The sequence below is a fragment of the Anabrus simplex genome, chromosome 1 (genome assembly GCF_040414725.1).
Source record: "Anabrus simplex isolate iqAnaSimp1 chromosome 1, ASM4041472v1, whole genome shotgun sequence".
NCBI classification, from domain to species: Eukaryota; Metazoa; Arthropoda; class Insecta; order Orthoptera; family Tettigoniidae; genus Anabrus; species Anabrus simplex.
The window spans coordinates 559527237-559548201 of NC_090265.1; the positions used below are offsets into that span (position 1 = coordinate 559527237).

At 39.2% G+C, this 20965-nt stretch overlaps 1 protein-coding gene across 1 annotated transcript in view; it reads left to right on the forward strand.

Moving 5' to 3' along the window:
* Positions 1-20085, forward strand: part of LOC136857139 (uncharacterized) — a 169024-nt gene extending 148939 nt beyond the window's left edge. Inside the window, exons 2-3 of the mRNA XM_067135550.2 lie at positions 10174-10259; positions 14759-20085. Coding sequence (XP_066991651.2) covers positions 10174-10259; positions 14759-16595 — 1923 coding nt within the window. The 3' untranslated portion in view covers positions 16596-20085. The remainder of the gene's footprint in view (positions 1-10173; positions 10260-14758) is intronic.
* The last annotated feature ends 880 nt before the right edge of the window (positions 20086-20965 follow it).

Here is a 20965-nt window from a genome sequence, read left to right on the forward strand (position 1 = left end):
TCATCGAAGTCTTCAATGCCCCAGCCGAGAGAGAGCGAGTTACCTGTGGGTGATGCAGAACCCAGCAGAACTAGTTCGACTCTTATCAGCTGCACACAATATCTAAACTTGTTTAGCCACAGCAAAACGAGAAACCTCATACTACAATTACTTCCTTGTCATTATGATGAATGAGATGTGATCTATAGGAGATAACTTTCAATGTTCTCCACTTAGTCTCATATTTTACACCCACTTGGGGATAGAAAGTTTTCTGAACAATAGGACCACATATAACACTCGAACAGTTCTACATCATCTATGGTCTACACGAAAATTGATCATTTCTGTAGCTTTCTTTCGGTATACCTCTGTAGAAATTGCTGAATGGTATGGATAGAGTCTTGGGTAAGGAGTACAAGATGAAAATAAATAAGTCCAAAACAAAAGTAATGGAGTGCAGTCAAACGTAGTCAGGTGATGCAGGAAATGTTAGATTAAGAAATGAAGTCCTGAAGGAAGTAGATGAATATTGTTACTTGGGTAGTAAAAAAAAACTATGGCAGAAGTAAGGAGGACATTATATGCAGACTAGCACAAACAAAGAAGGTCTTTTTTATGAAAAGAAATTTGCTCACTTCGAACATTGATATAGGGATTAGATGTTTTTGAAAACTTTCGTCTGGAGCGTGGCATTGTATGGAAGTGAAACATGGACGATAACTAGCTCAGAAAGAAAGAGAATGGAAGCTTTCGAAATGTGGTGTAATACAAAAATGCTGAAGGTGAGATGGATAGGTCGAATCATAAATGAAGAGATACTGAATCGAATTGGTGAGAAGAAATCGATTTGGCTAGATCTGACCAGAAGAAGAGATGGAATGATAGGACACATCTTAAGACACCCAGGACTTGTGCAGTTGGTTTTTGAAGAAAGTGTAGGCGGTAAGAACGGTAGGGGTACACCAAGGTATGAATATGACAAGCAGATTAGAGCAGATGTAGGATGAAGCAGTTACGTAGATATGAAAAGGTTATCACAGGAGAGGGTGGCATGGAGCGATGCATCAAACCAGTCTATGGGCTGATGACTCAAACAACAACGCCTCTGTTTCATAGTAGCTGAATACTCTGCGGTAGAAAACATTTACATATTGTATCGTATAGTGATCTTCCATATCTGGGGCTACCTAGCCGGGCATAGAGTAGACCACTCCATCTCAATTAGCGACGAGGTTAGGAATAATAATAATAATAATAATAATAATAATAATAATAATAATAATAATAATAATAATAATAATAATAATAATAATAATAAGAATAACAATGGTTTTAAGTCCCACTAACTACTTTTACGGTTTTCGAAGACGCCGAGGTGCCGGCATTTAGTCTCGTAGCAGTTCCTTTATGTGCCTGTAAATCTACCGACACGAGGCTGAAATATTTGAGCACCTTTCAAATACCACCGGACTGAGCCACTCAGCCCGGCTGGGAGGAGGTTAGGAATAGTGGAAGCCTTTATCTTCCACTCCTCCAAGAGCTTTCATTGCCTGTAGAGACATAGCCTTGCTTTTGCGTTCCATATAAAATTCTGCACAACAACGCAACAGAAGAAATACACAACATTTCGCATAGTTAAGTTCAGATACGCCACAAAGCCTGCTTCGAAGCGAGCCTCATTTCAAGAAACTGGCTAATGATCAGCGGTGAGGTCTTTGGTTCAGAGGGTCAGGGGTTCGATTCCTGGCTGCAGAAGTGCCAACTCCCCCGATTTAAGACTCCCTATTTTCGGCCCTTCCTCCCTCTCTCCTGATCGCAGAGACGTATCTCCTGATTTTGAGAACAGATTTAGTATTCCTGTATTTTTTTAAATCCCAGGTTTTTCCGCGTTCTTTAAGTAGTTGGAGAGAATTGATGTTCAGTGAGCACTGGCAAGACAGATGCAGTCAGCTGGTGGTATTCTTAAATATGACAGAATCTCTAACGTAATGCTTTTTATTTTATTATTTCCATATAGCAATGCCGACTGTAGGACTATTTTTAGCATATTTACAAGAACAAAACTCAATTCAGATCAGAGCTTCCCGAAAAAGAACTTTTTATTATTACAGATGGCCTCACGTCGCAGTGACACAGATAGGTCTTATAGTGACAATAGGAGAGGAAAGTTATAGGAGTTGGAAGGAAGCGGCCGTGGCCTTAATTAAGGTACAGCCCCAGATTTGCCTGGTGTGAAAACGGGAAACCACGGAAGACCATTTTCAGGACTGCCGGCAGTCCCGAATGCAAGCTCACAGCTGCGCGCGCCTAACCGCACGGCCAACTCGTCTGGTGAAAAGAATTCTGGAAAAAATTAAACATAAAAACCCGTTCAACAAAGCCTACGGCAGTTACAATGAAGAGTCATGTGTTGTAAAGTAATATTCTTCAAACTTACGTCATCAGTGATGTGTCATAACATGCCACAGAAAAAGATCTCCTGATTTTTTACTTTTGAAAGTTGACACGTCTGTGGCCGTGTTGGGGATTTTAATCGCGTCTGGTCAATTTCTCTTGACACTAATTGTTTGAGTTGTCCCAACACATTCCTCTTCATATTCACACCACTCTACCAACCACAACAAAAACACGTAACAGTGAAATAGTGAATACATCCCTCCGAACAGGGTTGGGGACAGGAAGAGCAAACGGTCATAAAACAGGGCCAAATCCATGCACTTCCGACCCCACCAGTGTTGAAAATGTGGTAGAAGAATAAAAAGAAGTGAATCAAAGGAAGTTCACGATTTCATTAACATTGTTTCCACGGGCATGTAACAGGCAGACTCTGCAGATGACACAAATAAATATCATTATTAAATTACGAGTTTGTTAAAAAATCATCGATCTATACTTATGTGTGTGTGTTACAACTAAAATACTAGTAAATCTGTGGTTTGTATTGTTAGTGTTGTAATTTTCCTTTATCAACTCATTTCCTCATTTCTACAATTTTACGTTGAGATAGACAATGAACGAAAATATCAGTACTTAGAAATCAGCTACTATGTTATAAACAAGAGGGATAATCCGTAGAAATAAGTTTAAAAGTGATTCATAAATGTGAAAAACATCACGATAATTCCAAGGTTGAATTAGGTCTTCTCTATTTGCACGCACCGCACAGCATGAACGAGACCTGTCTCCGCTTGTCACCGTCGCGAGTTAAGTTCTTGTCAAACAACATCGCAGTGGACAACAAGACTTTCTTTAACACCTGTTTACGTACTGTATGTTATTTACTGTTCACATAAAGGCTCCATCTCTTCTGTACAATAATAATGGAAAGGAAATCGAAAGGAGTGACGTGATGTAGTGTGCTAATGTCAAACATGTGGGTTTAATGATGGTTGTCTTTTTTTTTCTATTTGATTTGCGTCGCACCGACACAGATCAGTCTTATAGCGACGATGGGACAGGAAAGGCCTAAGATTGGGAAGGAAGTGGCCGTGGCCTTAATTAAGGTACAGCATTTGCCTGGCGTGAAAATGGGAAACCACGGAAAACCATCTTCAGGGCTGCCGACAGTGGGGTTCGAACCCACTATCTCCCGGATGCAAGCTCACAGCCACCCACCCCTAACCGCACGGCCAACTCACCCGGTTTAATGATGTGTAGTAGAAAGGAAACTATTATTCATTTTGTGCATAACTTAAATAAATACTGAATTTTCACGACCGCGTTGTAATCGAAATCGTCTTTCAACCTATTAGGTCGTGTTAAGTTGTGCAAGGTTGTGGGTTCAGACCCCACTGGTGTCCGGTTGGCCATTTTTGTTCTGTACTTAACATCTCTTCATCCAATCAAAAATAAACATTAACATAAAAACTATTATTTTTTATTAAATACAGGCATTCTCATTCTGTCTGGGTGGAGCTTACTTCCTTTTCTGCCATACATGAGTCGGTATGTGCAAAAATAGTATCTCAAGAATATACTGTACTGTTGCTGGTGGTATATATAAATATTTCACAGCTAATATTCGCAGCTTTAGTAATTTTGTTATTCTTTTTCGATAATCGTTAACACTTGACATGGGAGATAAAAGGTCTTATTTCATAAATGTGGTGATTTAAAATCTTCAGAAGTGTTAATTGACAATGAATTTGTTGTGCCATTTTCATGCACAATGATGCCGTACAAGCACCACATATCAGGTAATGTCTGCTGGCTCCGAAGAATGGGTAATCTTTTAAAACATCTTTACTATTTTTAGCGATTATTTAGGCGGAACCTGTAATTTCGCTACGGATGTGAATACACAGCATATTAAAATGGAGTTACAAGCTTACCTCTTCAGTTGTACATTCAGGACCCTTCTGTTGATTAGCAAGTTGCAGCAGTTTGTCTATATCCGCAGTGAGAGCACATGAACTGCGAAAAACTCGTCTTTTTAAGTGGGGGTTCAACAGGGTTGCGATGGAACATAATTCGTTCCCTTCAACATCTTTGTATATTAACTGCATCCAGCAATGGTTGTCTTACTGTCTCAATTCCTGATCCACTGCGTGATGGCTTCTGAAGATGGGATGTGGCACTGTTCACAATGGGCATTGTCTCAGACACTGTTGTGTAGAATTTGGGGGAATGTTAGTTGATCAAAAATGTTTAATGTATTGGTCAATAGATCAGCCTGTTTCCATTGCAGTACTGTAAGAATTAATGGAAGGATAAGATCGGTAGATGTGAATACAATTGCTCTCTTCTGTTCTTGAAGTCTTTTTTAGCATATGAAGAGTTGAATTCCATTGTGCAGGTTTATCTTGAATCAGGCGGTGTTGTGGTAAAGTTGCTTGTGTGAAGCTTTGATGATGTGTATTTTGAGGAATGTTTGAAACTTCCTACTTTCTTCACAAGGCAATGAGTCTCTCAATATACCTTGAAGTGAAAAGTCCAATGTCAGAACAAGTGTACGAGCTTCTTCGTTAGTTCAGCTGCTTAGCTTGACTGGGAAGAGTTAAGACTTTCAGTTCAGAGGCCCAGGGTTCGTTTACTGGCCGAGTTGGGGATTCTACCCTCTTGTGGTTAATTCTTCTAATTTGAGAACTAGGTGTTTATGTTTGTGTTAACTCTCAGCTTATGAGATGCGCTCTGGTAGACAACAAAAATATTCTGAATTTGAAATGCATCCCTTGGGACATTCGTTTCTACATTTTTATATAATCTACCTTCCTGTGCAGTGAACCTCTCCACAAGTCAGTACTGATCTACCTGTTGGAAAATAAGACTGGGCATAATTATGCTGCGAAGTTTTAGGTCTAGTCATACTGTTTATGTTTCACATTTGATAGGCGTATACATACTAACCTGCCGAATAGCAAATACATTATTATTATTATTATTATTATTATTATTATTATTATTATTATTATTATTATTATTATTACTTCATCCTTATGCCCAAGTAAGGAGAGCGATTGAACTTATTTAACTAATGTTGTTGCCTTTTTCTTCTCCCAAAATCCCTTCATCTTCTCGCTGTGGCTTTTCTTGCGATCTTCTGACCAGATTTTGTTGGTGGTAGTCCTTGGATGATGTTTAAAGCGGTGATTGTTGAGTAATTTTCTACACTTAGATCTATCTAACACAATGTCGTCTGTGATGACTATTTCCTGAGGATCTTTTCCAACTTCGAGGAGCCAGTTGTTTTTTTTTTTTTTTTTTTTTTTTACTTTCATTCATAGGACAAGGTTCAGAATGATTTTGGTCAATCTCTGATATTCTGAGAACATATCCATAAAATTTCAAACGTATTTTCCTAAAAGTGTCTCAGATTTTTCTCTGAGTGTTGGTACAGCTCATGAGATTTCCTTATCATCCAAATTCCCCCTGTACTGACTGGTCCAAAAAAAATCTTAAATTTTTTTTCTTGCTTTTCTAATTATTATTATTATTATTATTATTATTATTATTATTATTATTATTATTATTATTATTATTATTTGTTTGAGATATGTAGCTGTCAGAAAGAAAATGCAATCCGCTTGTTTCTGTGGCCTCATATTACAAGATACCACGATCCAGAAATACAACCTCACAATACACATCTTCCTATACAAACAGCATAGCACACTAGAAGAAGATAGAGAATCTTCGTTACGGACTGCCGTAATGATGTTGTTGTTTAAAGGGCCCAACATCTAGGTCATCGGGTTCTGCCCAATATCCTGGATGGGTTGATTGACTGAATTATTTGTGATAAGTATTAAAACATTACTTTGTTTACAATATCGGTTGCCAAGAGTGGCCGAATGCGCAGTGTTCCTAAGGCTGGATGTTCCAAGCGCTCCGTCTCCTTATTATACAACTCAAAGCAGCATAGAAGCAGTCAATATTTACGACAGTGTCGCTAACAAGCGAGCTAATTCCCTGGTCCATTAGCAGATACAGACCGCTGAAGCAAGGACTGTGGGAGAAAACACAAATGTTTTCGATGATATCATCTCATATTTGGATATTCGTTTACTATGTGTGAGTTCTACATTTGCCCAGTTTCTTGACTGAATAATCACCGTCGAGGCATTCAGTTCACAGGGCCCTAGTTTTAATTCTCGGCCGGGTTGGTGATTTTAGCTGCGTCTGGTTAATTCCTCCGATCCGGGAACTGGCTGTTTGAGTTTGTATCATCTCAGTTTTAATTACTGCGTTGATGGGGTGAAAGTTCCCTATGGAACTACCTAGGTGTAAGTACCTAGGAGATAATATAAGGAAAGATCACTGGGGTAATGACATAAATGGGATTGTAAATAAAGGGTACAGATCTCTTTGCATATGGTCATGAGGGTATTTACGGGTTGTAGTACGGATGTAAAGGAGAGGGCATACAAGTCTCTGGTAAGACCCCAACTAGAGTATGGTTCCAGTGTATGGGAACCTCACCAGGATTACTTGATTCAAGAACTGGAAACAATCCAAAGAAAAGCAGCTCGATTTGTTCTGGGTGATTTCCGACAAAAGAGTAGCGTTACAAAAATGTTGCAAAGTTTGGGCTGGGAATACGTCGCAGGAAGGGGACGAGTTACTCGATTAAGTGGTATGTTCCGAGCTGTCAGTGGAGAGATGGCGTGGAATGACATTAGTAGACGAATAAGTGTGAGTTGTGTCTTTAAAAGTAGAAAATATCACAATATGAAGAGAAAGTTGGAATTCAAGAGGACAAATTGGTGCAAATAATCGTTTATAATATGGGGAGTTAGGGATATGAATAACTTACCAAGGAAAATGTTCAATAAACTTCCAATTCTTTTTCAGTCATTTAAAAGGCTAGGAAAACAAAAGATAGGGAATCTGCCACCTGCGTGATTGCCCTAAATGCAGATCGGGATTGATTGATTGATTGATTGATTGATTGATTGATTGATTGGATTGATTGATCTGCCACCTGGAAAACAGTCCTGAACTTCAGTTTAGTGATGACTGACTGATTTCCTTTGAACATTAACTTAGAAGTGTACACAAATAATTCAATGATTGTGCATGAATGCGTTCGTAGATTACAACAAAGAATGACCAAGTTTCACGTTCGATAAAACTTACAACTAAGACGAGTTACATGGCAGAGCAATGTGTCATCAGTTACAGTAGAACCTCAGGAAAAGGAAACCCCGTAAACAAATACACTTCCTAATGAAGGAAACTAAGCAGACTCTCGTACGGGAGAATCATCATCAAACCGTGTAAGCTATACCTCGCACAGTGCAATAAAATGGTTCTCACCTTACTCTTTAATGCAGATTTGCTCGATGCACACTTTGCAAATAAACTCACGTAGTTCGATATTGTTAGGGAAGTGACCAGTAGCGTTTAGGGAAATTTACTGGGAATACTAACATTTAAGCTTGTTTAAGATCCCCTTCTCAGGGAGAAATTCTAGGATTTGAATAACATAATTCCCTAAAAATTAATTGCTACAATATACGTTGTATTTTCCCATTTACTGAACTAGGCACAGTCTCTGAGAACAATCACGACCAGAAGGAAGAGGCTTATTGTGATAAAGATTTGTTGGCTATTTAACACACGGGAGTTTTGGCACTTCGGGCAGGCCCTGTCCAAATTGGCGACAGCTCAGTTCGGTAGTATCTGAAGATGCGCCAGGCTCGTGTCGATAAATTTACCAGCACATAAGAGAAACCTGCGGGGTAACATTCCAGCACCTCGGCGTCCCCCAAAAACCGTACAAGTATTTAGTGGGACAAAAACCAGTAACATTATTGCTGTAATTATAGACGAATACATGGAGATAACAAACATTCCACCCTGTCTGAATTTGCTGCTTCAAATATTCGATGTGAACCTAACTTTGTTGGAAATGTCTGCTTTTCTTTAAGATGGGCAATATCAGTTCATTACATTCGGCATCTTCATCCATAATTTCTACGAGGATCTGTGAACAAGTTTTGCTTGCCAATATTGATTTCGACGTCCAAAGTCGTAATACTACCATCTATTTTCATACGTTTATCCGCAATCAGTTCAGCGTTTCAATTTTCAATAACATTATTACGAGTAAAAGAAATACACATTTCCAGTAGAATGCGATGTCCTTAATACTCCTGACAATGTTATATGAAAGAATGAAAACCCGTGTTGCTCAACTCCAAACTATACATATAAATATTCACCAAGAGTGCTTACAGTCATGTATATTAGGTTTACCGAATTTCTTTTTCATGATGCATAAACATGTATAATTACCGTTATGGACAGCTAAAATCAGTATAATAAACACTGTTTACAGCTAAACATTACATCGCATTCAATATTTTACCAATATCTATCAGGTTATTCGATAACATTCGGTGTCGTGAAAAGAGGGCACAGCCAGTCCTGTGTTTACCACGGTTAGGTTACATCTGGCATCGCCAAACGATTGTCCCATCTTTCTTCTGAATATTCGAATAGCATAGCCGTTGTAAGTACTGCAGGTTGTCAGCACTTCCATATCGACACAGTATAAACTATACTGGATGACTTTTACAACATAAATAACTGGGCGATATGGGGTGGAGGGTAGGGATGTTGAACATTGTAGTTTTCCATGCACTGTTCTCGGTAATGACTCAATAACTTTGCAGGATACGACAACCCGGGCAAACCCAACTCCCCGCGGTCGCAGGTCCCGTGTCTGCGCTTATTTCACAAATACCTGTTTGTGGGCTTATTTTACTGTGACCGAGCTCGATAGCTGCAGTCGCTTAAGTGCGGCCAGTATCCGATATTCGGGAGATAGTGGGTTCGAACCCCACTGTCGGCAGCCCTGAAGATGGTTTTCCGTGGTTTCCCATTTTTCACACCAGGCAAATGCTGGGGCTGTACCTGAATTAAGGCCACGGCCGCTTCCTTCCCAGTCCTAGCCCTTTCCTGTCTCGTCGTCGCAATAAGACTTTCTGTGTCGGTGCGACGTAAAGCCAATAGCAAAAAAAAAAAAATACTGCGCGCTTTTTTCATACATTAACGTTCCTTAAAAATGGAGAATATCTGTTCCTTACCGTCCGTAACTTCACGGTTCCTTTCTTTCTTTCTTTCTTTCTTTCTTTCTTTCTTTCTTTCTTTCTTTCTTGCTTCCTTTCTTAATCCTTTCACCCTCCAGGATTGGGTTTTCCCTCGGACTCAGCAAGGGATCCCACCCCTACCGCCCCATGTGCAATGTCCTGGAGCGTGAGACTTTGGGTCGGGAGGATACAACTGCCGAGAAAGATCAGCACCTCGCACAGGCGGCCTCACTTGCTATGTTGAACAGGCGCCTTGTGTGGGGATTGTAAGACTGGAAAGGATAGAGACAAGGAAGAGGGAAGGAAGCGACCGTGGCCTTAAGTTAGTTACCATTCCACCATTTGTCTGGAGGAGAAGTGGAAAACCATGGAAAACCACTTCGAATATGACTGAGGTGGGAATCGAAACCGGGCCTTCGGGGGTGGCAGCTAATCATACTAAACACTATACCACAGAGGCGGACAACTTTACAATTCCTTCGACAATTAATTAATTAATTTATTTATTTATTTATTTATTTATTTATTTATTTATTTATTTATTTATTTATTTATTTATTTATTTATTTATTTATTTATTTATTTATTTATTTATTTATTTATTTATTTATTTATTGAACAAAGAAAATAATCTGATTGTTTTGTTCCTCTCTTCCAGATATACCCGTCAGATGCCACCCAGAAGTCTTCTGATAAGCACAAGAATGGTACCGTCAGCAGAGACACAGTGGACGTAGTTGACAGGTAAGAACAGTACAGAATAAAAGAATCTCTCAATTGGTTTTGTTTCATATTACACAATTCTTGTACTTTGTGTGATAACTTCTATGACTGTAGAACTTGGTGTACTGTACTTTAGTTAATTGGATCAAGGATTGGGGAGAAAACTGAAGAGGAAGTACGAGTGGACAAACATACTCTCTTAACACGAAAAAGGAAAATAATAATATCTGACCCTTCAAAGAATGAACGTGTCGATAAAAGACAGGCAACGGTCACGAAGGGCGTGAAGATGACCTTGTAAATCTAATACCATCGGGGTCGGAAGAGAACAAGAGTAGATCAAGGAAGGTCAGATAGGTAATATGAAAATTAGAAACTTATCGCAAGTAAGAGCATCCAATGCCAGACTCAGAATGGCCCTATGGTAGCCAATCCACGCTCCCAAGTTGCGATCCCCTGCAATTACCCCTTTTAATCATTTTTTGCCACAGGTAGGGGGATGTATTCTATCGACCCCCACCCCCAAACCACAGGGTGTGAAGCCCACGCAGAAAGAACACTTTTAGGATGATCAGGAAGGGGGTACAAACCCAATTCTCTTCTCAGTTGCTCTCATTTGGCTGAATGTATCAGTACCAAGTCTCGCCTTATGATTACAATTTTAATGGCAGAGTCTGAAATTGACTCCCAAGCAAATAGACAGGGAAATTACAATGTTGACCTAAAACAATAGCGTGGCATGTTCGCAGTATGGTCAGAACTGTAGATGATGGACGATGGTGGTATGTAATAATAATAACGTCCCACTAACCACCTTTTTCAGACACGCCAGAGTATCGTAATTTTTCCCCATAGTTATTTTATGTGCCAGTAAACCTATCGACACGAGGCTGGTGTAATTAATTACCTTCACAAATGTCATCGGACTGAGCTGGTATTGAACCCGCCACGTTGGACACAGAAAACGGGTGCTCTGTAGTCTGAGCCACTCAGCTTGGTGCAGCATGCTGTAATGTTTGTATGTAAGCATGCAAGAGTGTATTTTTATGTAACTGCTGATATCGTTTCAATTTTGCAAGTAATCTGAACCGCATTTCAAAATATCCCACTTGCGTTGTCCAGGATTCGAACCGCAGTCTCTTTGGTGAGAATCTAGAGGCTTGTGTTACTCGACTGTCATTCTTCCCTTCATCCACTCTCAGTTAATAACAGATGCAGATATTAGTTTACATACGACAGTTTCACCAGCTACACAGGTCTGAAATCCGGGCGAATTGGCCGTGCGATTAGGGTTGCTTCAGCTGTGAGCTTGCATCCGGGAGATAGTGGGTTCGAACCCCACTGACGGCAGCCCTGAAGATGGCTTTCCGTGGTTTCCCATTTTCACACCAGGCAAATGCTCGAGCTGTACCTTAATTGAGGCCACGGCCGCTTCCTTCCCACTCCTAGGCCTTTCCTGTCCCATCGTCGCCATAAGACCTATCTGTGTCGGTGCGACGTAAAGCAAATAGCAAAAAAAAGAACAGGTCTGAAAATAAAAATGTAAAGCTGCAAAGGCGTTCCTCCATCACGTACATTTTCTTTGCGAAAGAAGAGAGAATATACAGAATCAGCACTGATCGATCAAAATTTTGTCATTTTACAATTAAATAAAACACAATTGAATTTGCTATCCATGAAACACAATTGATTGATCAATGAATTGAATTTGCTATCTATGAAACACAATTGACTGATCAGTGTTCAGTATTCACTCTGTTGGCTGTGAAACGGTTTTCCTTCTCTTTTATACTCTTTCTGGTGAACTTTCGTTTTCCGGTCATTCCAGTTCCCTGCTTCAGCATCTAGCAGTATCCACCCATCATATTCACGTCCAGTCTCCACTGGTAACGCCTCGCCATTTCCTTAACAGGCTGGTGAAATCTTTCTCATCGCTCCTCACTCGTAGTATCCTAAATGTCAGGAGAGTAGAAAATAGTCCAGGCATGAATGTAAAAAAAAATAAAAAAATTAAAAAATGTACCTTTAAGCTCATATTGCAGCCTTGAGCTTTAAATGCAGTTAGCATGCATTCTGCAATATTTTTGTAACCTGGATCCTTGTAATTTCCCAAAAACTTATGCAAAACATCTTAAATGAATCCCATGCTTCTCTTTTAGTTTCATTCATGGACGTTGGAAACAAGGAATCAGACAAAAGTTTACGTACAAAAACTCCCTCTTTCACCTTGGCATCAGAGAGTGTTGGCAACATGGAACACAGGTGTTTGAAACATTCACCAACCTTTGGTAGGGATTTAACAAACTGTTTCATAAAACTCAATTTGATGTGAAGAGGTGGTAAGAAAACTCTTTCACGAGGAACCATGCTCGAAGTGGCCAGACAGTTATTTTCCAATACAGATCTCTGGCTCGACTATCCCAGAAGCACAGAGAGCAGGGGTACTATGTATATCCTGACTGTTAGCCTCATAGCAAAGTTAATATTTTAAAGTCTCCATAAATCATCCAGCGGGGATCTTCATACTTGATTTTAACAAGAATTAGAGCCAAACGTTCATAATTCTCCTGCAGAAGCACTGAGTGTCCAACAGGAAGTGAGCGAATTAATTTCCATTACGCAGTAAGATCATATTCTATTTCAAATTGCCTCATGAGTCCAGGGACATCACTACAAAAAACGAGTTCTCCCTTTTTACAATAAAAGTATGTGAATTCTCTCTTTTCTTGCTACTTGTTTAATGTCGCACTAACACATCGAAGGTTTTAGCGAGGGAAGGATGGGAAAGGGCTAGGACTGGGAAGGTAGTGGTCGTTGCTTTAATTAAGGTTCATCCCCAGCAGTTGTCTGGTGTGAAAATGGGAAACCTCGAAGATTGATCGCCAGGGTTGCCGAAGGTGGAATTCGAACCCACTATCTTCTGAATGCAATCTCACAGCTGCACGACCCTAATCGCATGGATTTCTCTCGCTCTATTCTTGTACTATGACAACGGTGTTCGGGGTAACAGAAGGTGTTTATTCTTGAGTCTTGATGCCAACAATTCAGTAATAAGATCATTTAACTCGTTCTAAGAATAACGCTGAAGCCCCCTCATCCATAGGATATTCAGAGCCACAATCTGCTTCTTCTTCCTCTTCTAACCTGATATCCTAATTAGGTGGTGGGTGAGGTACTGGTAGTTCGCTGCTGTGAAATACTGGACGAATAGCTAATTTTATGTTAGGGAAGGTTAGTTCTTTCGTGTTTCGTCTATTGAAACCTTCAACGTCGACTGAACAAAAGTAGTATTGATTACTGTGATCCTGGTGCTCATAATATATCATTGGAATGGCAAAGCAAAAATATAGCTTTTTGCCTTCATAAAACAAGCGGAGATCGTCTTCGCATCTTCAGTACACCTTATGGAGAGCCAAGACCTTGTCTTGATACCCAAATCGCAATTTGAAGTACGCATAATAAACTTTCTTCACAAAATCATGGTTCTTCGTTGTGCTTTAACAGTGTATTCACCATAAATGAAACAAAAAACAGTCCGGAGGAACAATGCAGTCTCTTGGAGGAATAATGCAAGAGTAACACTGAAGGAAATGAACTGAATTGAATTGTATTGTATTGTACTGTACTCGCACGCTCGATCCACAACTCGTTATGATGGAGTTATTCAAAGCGACACGTCAGTGCTTGTTTAGTCTGGTTGTCTGCCTCACTCCCACCACAACTTAAACCAAGAACTAAATAGAATACGACAAAACGTGATTTATTCTATGATGTAGTCCAAACCCCTCCCCCGCACTATCGCCATCTCTGTCACTGTCTCTATTTACTTCTCCTCTCCCCCTGACTTTCCTCCTATTTCTTTTCTGTCCACCTTATCTTCATTTTAGACATATTTAATAAGCATGTTCAAATCGGGAATAGCTCACAAAACATTTTTGTTTCATTAAACATTCAGCAGCTGGACACCCAAAACACAACTTTTGCAAGAAAACCTGACGTGAGGGATAAAAAAATATATATTTCCCTATTCAGTATGAAAAAATCTCCCACTATGCAATTTTTGGTTGCAAACCTGTGTTATCAGGCATAGATACCAACAGGACTAGGTTGTAGTCCCAAGTCTGTTCAATGAAACAAAAGCAGTGAGCTGCATGAATAACTTTCCTCTCATACTATAAGCTATCTCGGTGATCAATACCATTCCAGTGGCTCCCGGCACCTGTACTTGGTGTTATTCAAACTTGTTGTAAGGGTCATAGCACTCCTATGGTAGAACAAAACTCAAGAGATTACAGTATACGCTCCTTGTGTATGCGCCTTTTACTCTATTTTAGTTTCATAAATTATATAATTTATTATTTTAAAAATTTCCATGGGATATATTTTCCCCTAATTGCTATCAATAACAACAAGCATGTCACCTGTATTTACCGATATTATTATATAACGTGAAATAATTGTAAATTGCCTCCAGAGTTCGAAGGATTATAACTAACGTAATATTCTTACATGTGTTGCAGCCCGGAAGTGACTTCTCCGGTGATAAAGACGTCCGGTGCCTGGCAGGAAGTTACCCTTGAAGTACCTGAACAGGAGCCATTAAGCAGGGCCCCAGTACCGCCACCTCGCAAGAAGCGTCAGCTACATCGTAAGATGGGAATGTCTCGTCCACCTCCACCAGAGCCTCCTGCAACATCCCCAGATAGCCTGCAGGTGCTGCAGAAACCACGGCCAAAAAATGTGTCTTCCGTCTCGCTACCCAATTACAGTGAGTTAACTCCGAACAAAAGCAAACAAAAGAAGAATTTCCTTTCACCGGGAAGTGCTAGGAAAACACCAAGTACATCATCCATATCAGATGCAACGGTTGAGCGAGTTGAGAAGTACATGAGAAGATGTCGCAGCTTTGGATCCATGCGAGAACAACTTGCTGAGAAACTCTCAAGCCTGGATGCTTCTTCAGACAGCGATGATTCTTGGGCAGGTCTTGATGATTGGGACCTAGGTGTAATTGAACACGAAACACACACTAACGACAGTCCAATTCTACCGACATCTAAACTAAACAAACGGCCTGAACGCAAAAGTACTACAGTACCACCCACCGTCACAGAACCTATAAAGGCCAATCAAAATCCACCGTCACAAACTCCACAACCCATTACAAATATACCGAGTGAGGATGACTGGTTCGGTAACAACTGTTGGCCAGGCCCACTGCAGAATGGAGTGAAATCTACTGACGAACGTGATGTAGATATCCATCCAGAGGAGAAAATAAATGGAGTTAAAGAAGACGCTAATATAAAAGATGTGAAGAGAGAACTGCAGTCTATTATTTACGATTTCAACAGAGCGAAAAAGATATCTACTTCCTCTATGGAGGTACTTCCCACACAGCCTGTCCGAACGGTAAAGAAAAAGATCTCTGTAGCCAGCGTTACTCCTCCGCCGTCACCAGAGCTGTCGGACGCCGAAAATGACAGCGAGAACGCGAAAGTGATAGCTTCCATGGTAATGAACAAGACGGGGGAAGTAGATGAAACAACTCACTCCACCCTGCTGCGTTTATTGAGGGAATGTCAGAATATAGAAGGTGCTCTAGAACAACTAGGCCTACAAGATCTTGCATTAGAAGACTCAGAAATACCGGGTGTCCACTGTTCCGTCCGTAAAACACAAGGAATATCAGGACACCGAAAACTAAATACGGAAGAGAGGAGCTCCATAGCCAATGTGTGTAAAAGTGTAGATTCTGGTCTAGATTTGCACAGTACTGCAGAAGAAAAATTGGAGAGTCATAAAGAGGACTTTCAGTCCAAATTCTCCTTATCTCCCAGCAGTGATACTTTGAATGGAGCTAAAAGCATAGACTCCGGTTTGAACGATCTAGAAGAGCACGCTTCACCAAATAAAACATCTGTTCAAAGAGAATTTGATTCCAGTACCAAATCTACGACTGAGGACGTTAAGGATCCAGTGGCACATACTATAAATACTCAGAATTTAGCCTTAAAAGACTTGGAGGAACATCTTGCTCGAAAAACATCTGAAGAGGCCAAGACTGCACCAATGAATGAAGAGACTGAAAGTTTGTCCTCAGATTTCCTGAGGAAACCGAAAACAATCGACCAAAGTGGTGGAAGCAGTGGAAGGTCATCGATGACACCATCACTCTCTGAGCTGGAGGCGGCCCTTTCCGACATGCTGGAGAAGTCTACCGAGGAGGACGACTCGTCTTTGCCCATCACGTGTAGCAACTCGACAATCACCTCCCCTTCAGAAGTTACTTCCCGCCCAGAAACCTCGTCCTTTGCGAACGGTTCTGCAGTTAAACTTACCAACCAAGTGCATTAAATTTTAGTCAAATAAATACAATGTATGAGGTCTAGAACTTGATTTTACCGGTTTTTAGTACCGGTAATTAGAATTTATAACATGCAAGTGATATTCGATTACTTCTTCGAGGCTTTTCCGGAACAATTGAATGTGATCTCAGAAAATTACTCTGCTAGCACTCCTTTTCATGAAACAGTGTACAATTATACAAATTTTTATTCATACACAGAGGATTTACTCCATGAAATCAAATATGTCCAGATGAAAACTAAGTGGTTTCCTACACAATATTTTAGAGGTAGTCAGAAGTTTAAAACATTACATATCTCAGTAGTTGCTTTTCCATAATCGTATTCGGACTTTTTATAATGAAGTTTAGAAAATAAAGTGCCCGCATTCTGCATTAGAACTATCATCGAAAAACAAATCACTATATGTTTCATAACCGATGATGTCTGGTATAATTGTACAGATTTGTCATACTCCCTTATTCATGCTAGTAAGCTTCTCCATTGAATCAGTGTGGGAGTGGCCGACACAAGATCCCAAGTTCGTGGGAGTAGTAGCAAATTTTTGAACGGCCGCTAAAAATCTTAGCACACCATGTCATTGTTGTTGGCATGTTAATGATCTATAATAGCGCAATCAGTGTCACTCGACAAAATTAAATTAACTTAGCCGTAGAAACCGTCCAGCAGAACACTTTTTCTTCGCTGGATAACAGTACAATCGGAATGCCGAAATGGCTAGGCAGGCTTCGTAGATGAGACTACTTCATGAAGCTTGGAATGTAGTAGCTTAGGTCATTTATTATTTTTATTATTATTAAAGCTAGTTATTACCTGATTTTACCACAATATGCCTTGAGATATGCTCAATTTGTACGGTGTGTATGTAAAAAGCAACACAACGTACGTGAGTGGATTTCGAAACAATGTGCCTCCCATAATTATCTTCCCAAAGTACCGATTCCAATCCTCATACCAGATCGGTAGTGGCGATTAGAGGGTGGGGACGGCGAAGGGGCAGCCCCCACTTTGTGGCGAAAAAATTACATTTTTATTTAATTTTAACCACCTAAAATTAGGAATTATTAAAAAAATGCAATTTATACAAACCCTGTTGTCTAATACCAAATAATTTCCTTTAATTTCTTTAAATAAAAAATACTTAGTGAAAATACGCACAAAAGTCATTCGACGCAGCTGACCGATTTTTCTGCTTCTAACCTTAAAATCAGAAAATTAACCAGCACAGCAGCGTGTAGAAACGCGATTAGTACCTGATAGGATAGCACCTCAGTTGCGTACATGTGATCTTGTTCCTCTGATGACAAGTTTTATTGTAGGCCTATGGTATTGAATCAAAATCTCAAAAAATAACTATTAATAACGCAGTTAAGTTGATAAACTGTCAAGCTTTACTTATCTGTCGAAATTCGCTCAGACAGCTTTAAAAATTTACCATTTTGTAGCTGTTTTGTTTCAATGTTGTTGTCTACCTGCTTCCCCCCCCCCCTCCTATATTCCCCAGGTCGCCGGTCCTCTTTTGTTTTCTATAAATGTTCCCTTTGCCCCCACCTCCCACTTTTAATTTCAATTCGCCGCTACTCTACCAGATTGTACACTTTTCAGGAATTGAATTCAAGGCCAACAGAGTGGCAAACTGCTAGTTAAAATTCTATACCACTGCCTCAATAATAGGATGAAGTAGTAGTCGAAAAGAAAACAGTGAAATGACACAACCTTTAGTGTGGGATCGGAAATAATGATCAGACGAGTCTACCATATCTCTCTGCACCGTGTAGCAATGTATGAATGAGCAATATTATGACGTTTAATTTTGAATAACATCAAGAATGGATGTATTGATTATTGCTTTGGAGATATCTGTTGTATATTTATATACCCTATCGCCAAATCTGTGTGAAAAGAAGATGTATGGGATTACCTACGTGGGAAAAATGGTTTCATTTAATTCTTGTTGGTTTCTACATGTTTTATGTAGTATTTTACTTTCCAAGTGCCTTAAACAAATCTGAACGTTGGCGACCTAGTCGCTGCTCGCCAAGTTGGCCAACCACCTATGATCCGGAAACCTGAACCGAAATCTACTTGGGATGGGATGGCCAGTTACACTCCACTCGTCATTTATCGACTTATACATTTTGTAGTAATTTTGGGCAGGTTTTTTGTGATTTCTGTTGTTAATTATAGCCTTTGTAAAACAGTCTTGCATCACAGAAAAATACCATTATATTGTACCCCGTAAATGTCTTATACTTGAATCTTTTCGATGTATGTTCCTGAGATGAGCGAGAGATATAGCCCACAGCAAATAATTCTCAATGAAAGTGATTTTTTTAGTTCTAAATATGAAGTTACTAAAAATTGATCAAGTTCAGTGACATTTATTTAAAAATCTTGTGTATCCTTGTACATTAATATAGCTCCAATTGTAAAATAGGAGAATAATAGAGATTTACTGTAGAAGCCAAAGAATGGTTCCTTAGTTATTGGAAGTTGGTCTAGAATAAATAAAAAATATTCGTAATTAATTTAAACATAAAGGAATCAATATGCCAACATTTATAAGAATAATTTTGTGGCTTTCGGGTAAAAGTGCTTAAATCCAGTATTACTTATTTTCAGATTAATATTACAAGTAATAACATGTATTTTGTTCCACCACTGAGTAAAATATCTAACTCATAGCACAATTTTTTATCGCCAGGTTAAAAGTGTGCAAGAAATGTGACTTTTTTCTTTTCTTTCTTAGTCACTTAAAATAATACATGTCCATTTACGATACTTGTCATGGTCAGCTTCACATTAATTTGTTAGGGTATGAGTTTTACTCAGTGCCTGCAACTTAATATTTAAAAGATATGTGAGTAAATATTACCAAGTTAATTTCTGTTTGTATTCTTATGTCAGCCCTATATTTATTTAATTTTTTATTGGGGAATTTACACAAATTCACTAATGTTATTTTTCCTACTGTAACAAAAACAATAGTAAAGTAAAATTGCTTGCATGCACTTATGTATCTTTACCTCTCCTATCTTTATATAAAAACCATGCGTAATATAGCGCAGATGATAACAGAAATAGTATACTATAATCTACCATATTTCTTTATTCTATATCCATCTACATATTTGCATCACTATTTATTGGAAGTATTTGAATGTTTAACCATCTCCCCTAAATAATATCATGAGACTTGCGTATTTTTGCCTTACATCCACAGAATTTTGATTATATAATTTATATTGTGTTACTCAAGTTGTATAGCATAACTATTGTTTGTATTCCGATGCATAAAATGACTCTGAAGATACTATAAGGTGCAGATCTGAATATAACAGAGAACTGTTGTAATATAATACTTTCCCAGAGTGTAGTTTGTAGTGAGAGACTGTGAACTGCAATTTGTCACAAACTATATACATATTTACATTATTTGTAGATACATGTACAGATATAATAAAAATATAATAAACTGATTCTGTGAGATTTTCTCCACTAATGAAAAGGGTGAACCCCAATCGTGTACACATCCCTTTTTGATATTTAGCATTGAAATATCTGAAGGTATGTATATATCTTGAACGAAAAAGATGCTCTGTGAAGAGAAAAAGCTGTGCAGAAGAAGGCAGGTGAGTATAATGTTAATGTTATTGGTTTTACGTTTCACTAACTATATTTACGGTTTTTAGGAACAAGAGTAGCCTTCGGTTGTTACTTTGTCTGCGTCTCACGAGAAGTCGCGGCAGCTTGTAGGCACGGCACGAGTAACAGGTACTATGCTACAAACATTAGTCGTGACAGTGCCAGTTCTCTGAAAGAGGTGTGTGTTCATTATTCAACTGTTCATTATCCAGTACTTACAGTAAATGTGCAACTAAATCGCAATTGCACTACCAATTTGAAACTTCACAACAGAACCTTAGGTCATAAGAATCACCGCGGACTGAACCAATGTTTATTGTCAGGCCTTGAGACTTGATATTGGCGCATGCGCAACAGCCAAGATTACCCCGCATGCACGCGACTTCTCATCAGACGACCACAGTAGTGTGCTCCTTATACACTTCATAAGAGAGTGTATCCTCCTAATATTAGCGAGATATATGATTTATTTAACCATCAGCTTCCCTTATGTACGGGCTGCCAACAATAGACAAGGTGTGCAATAGACAAATGACAAATGTAAAGCTACGAAACTGAGAACTAACATGCGTTATGAGTATGCTGATTAATGACAGACCAAAAAACATGGGTTATAAATCTGTGGTACTTAGGCAGAGCCCGATATATTAAAGATCTTGATTTTTCAGGAGGTGCTTTTAAAAGTCTGCGAGATCGCTGAAATTCAAATTGTAT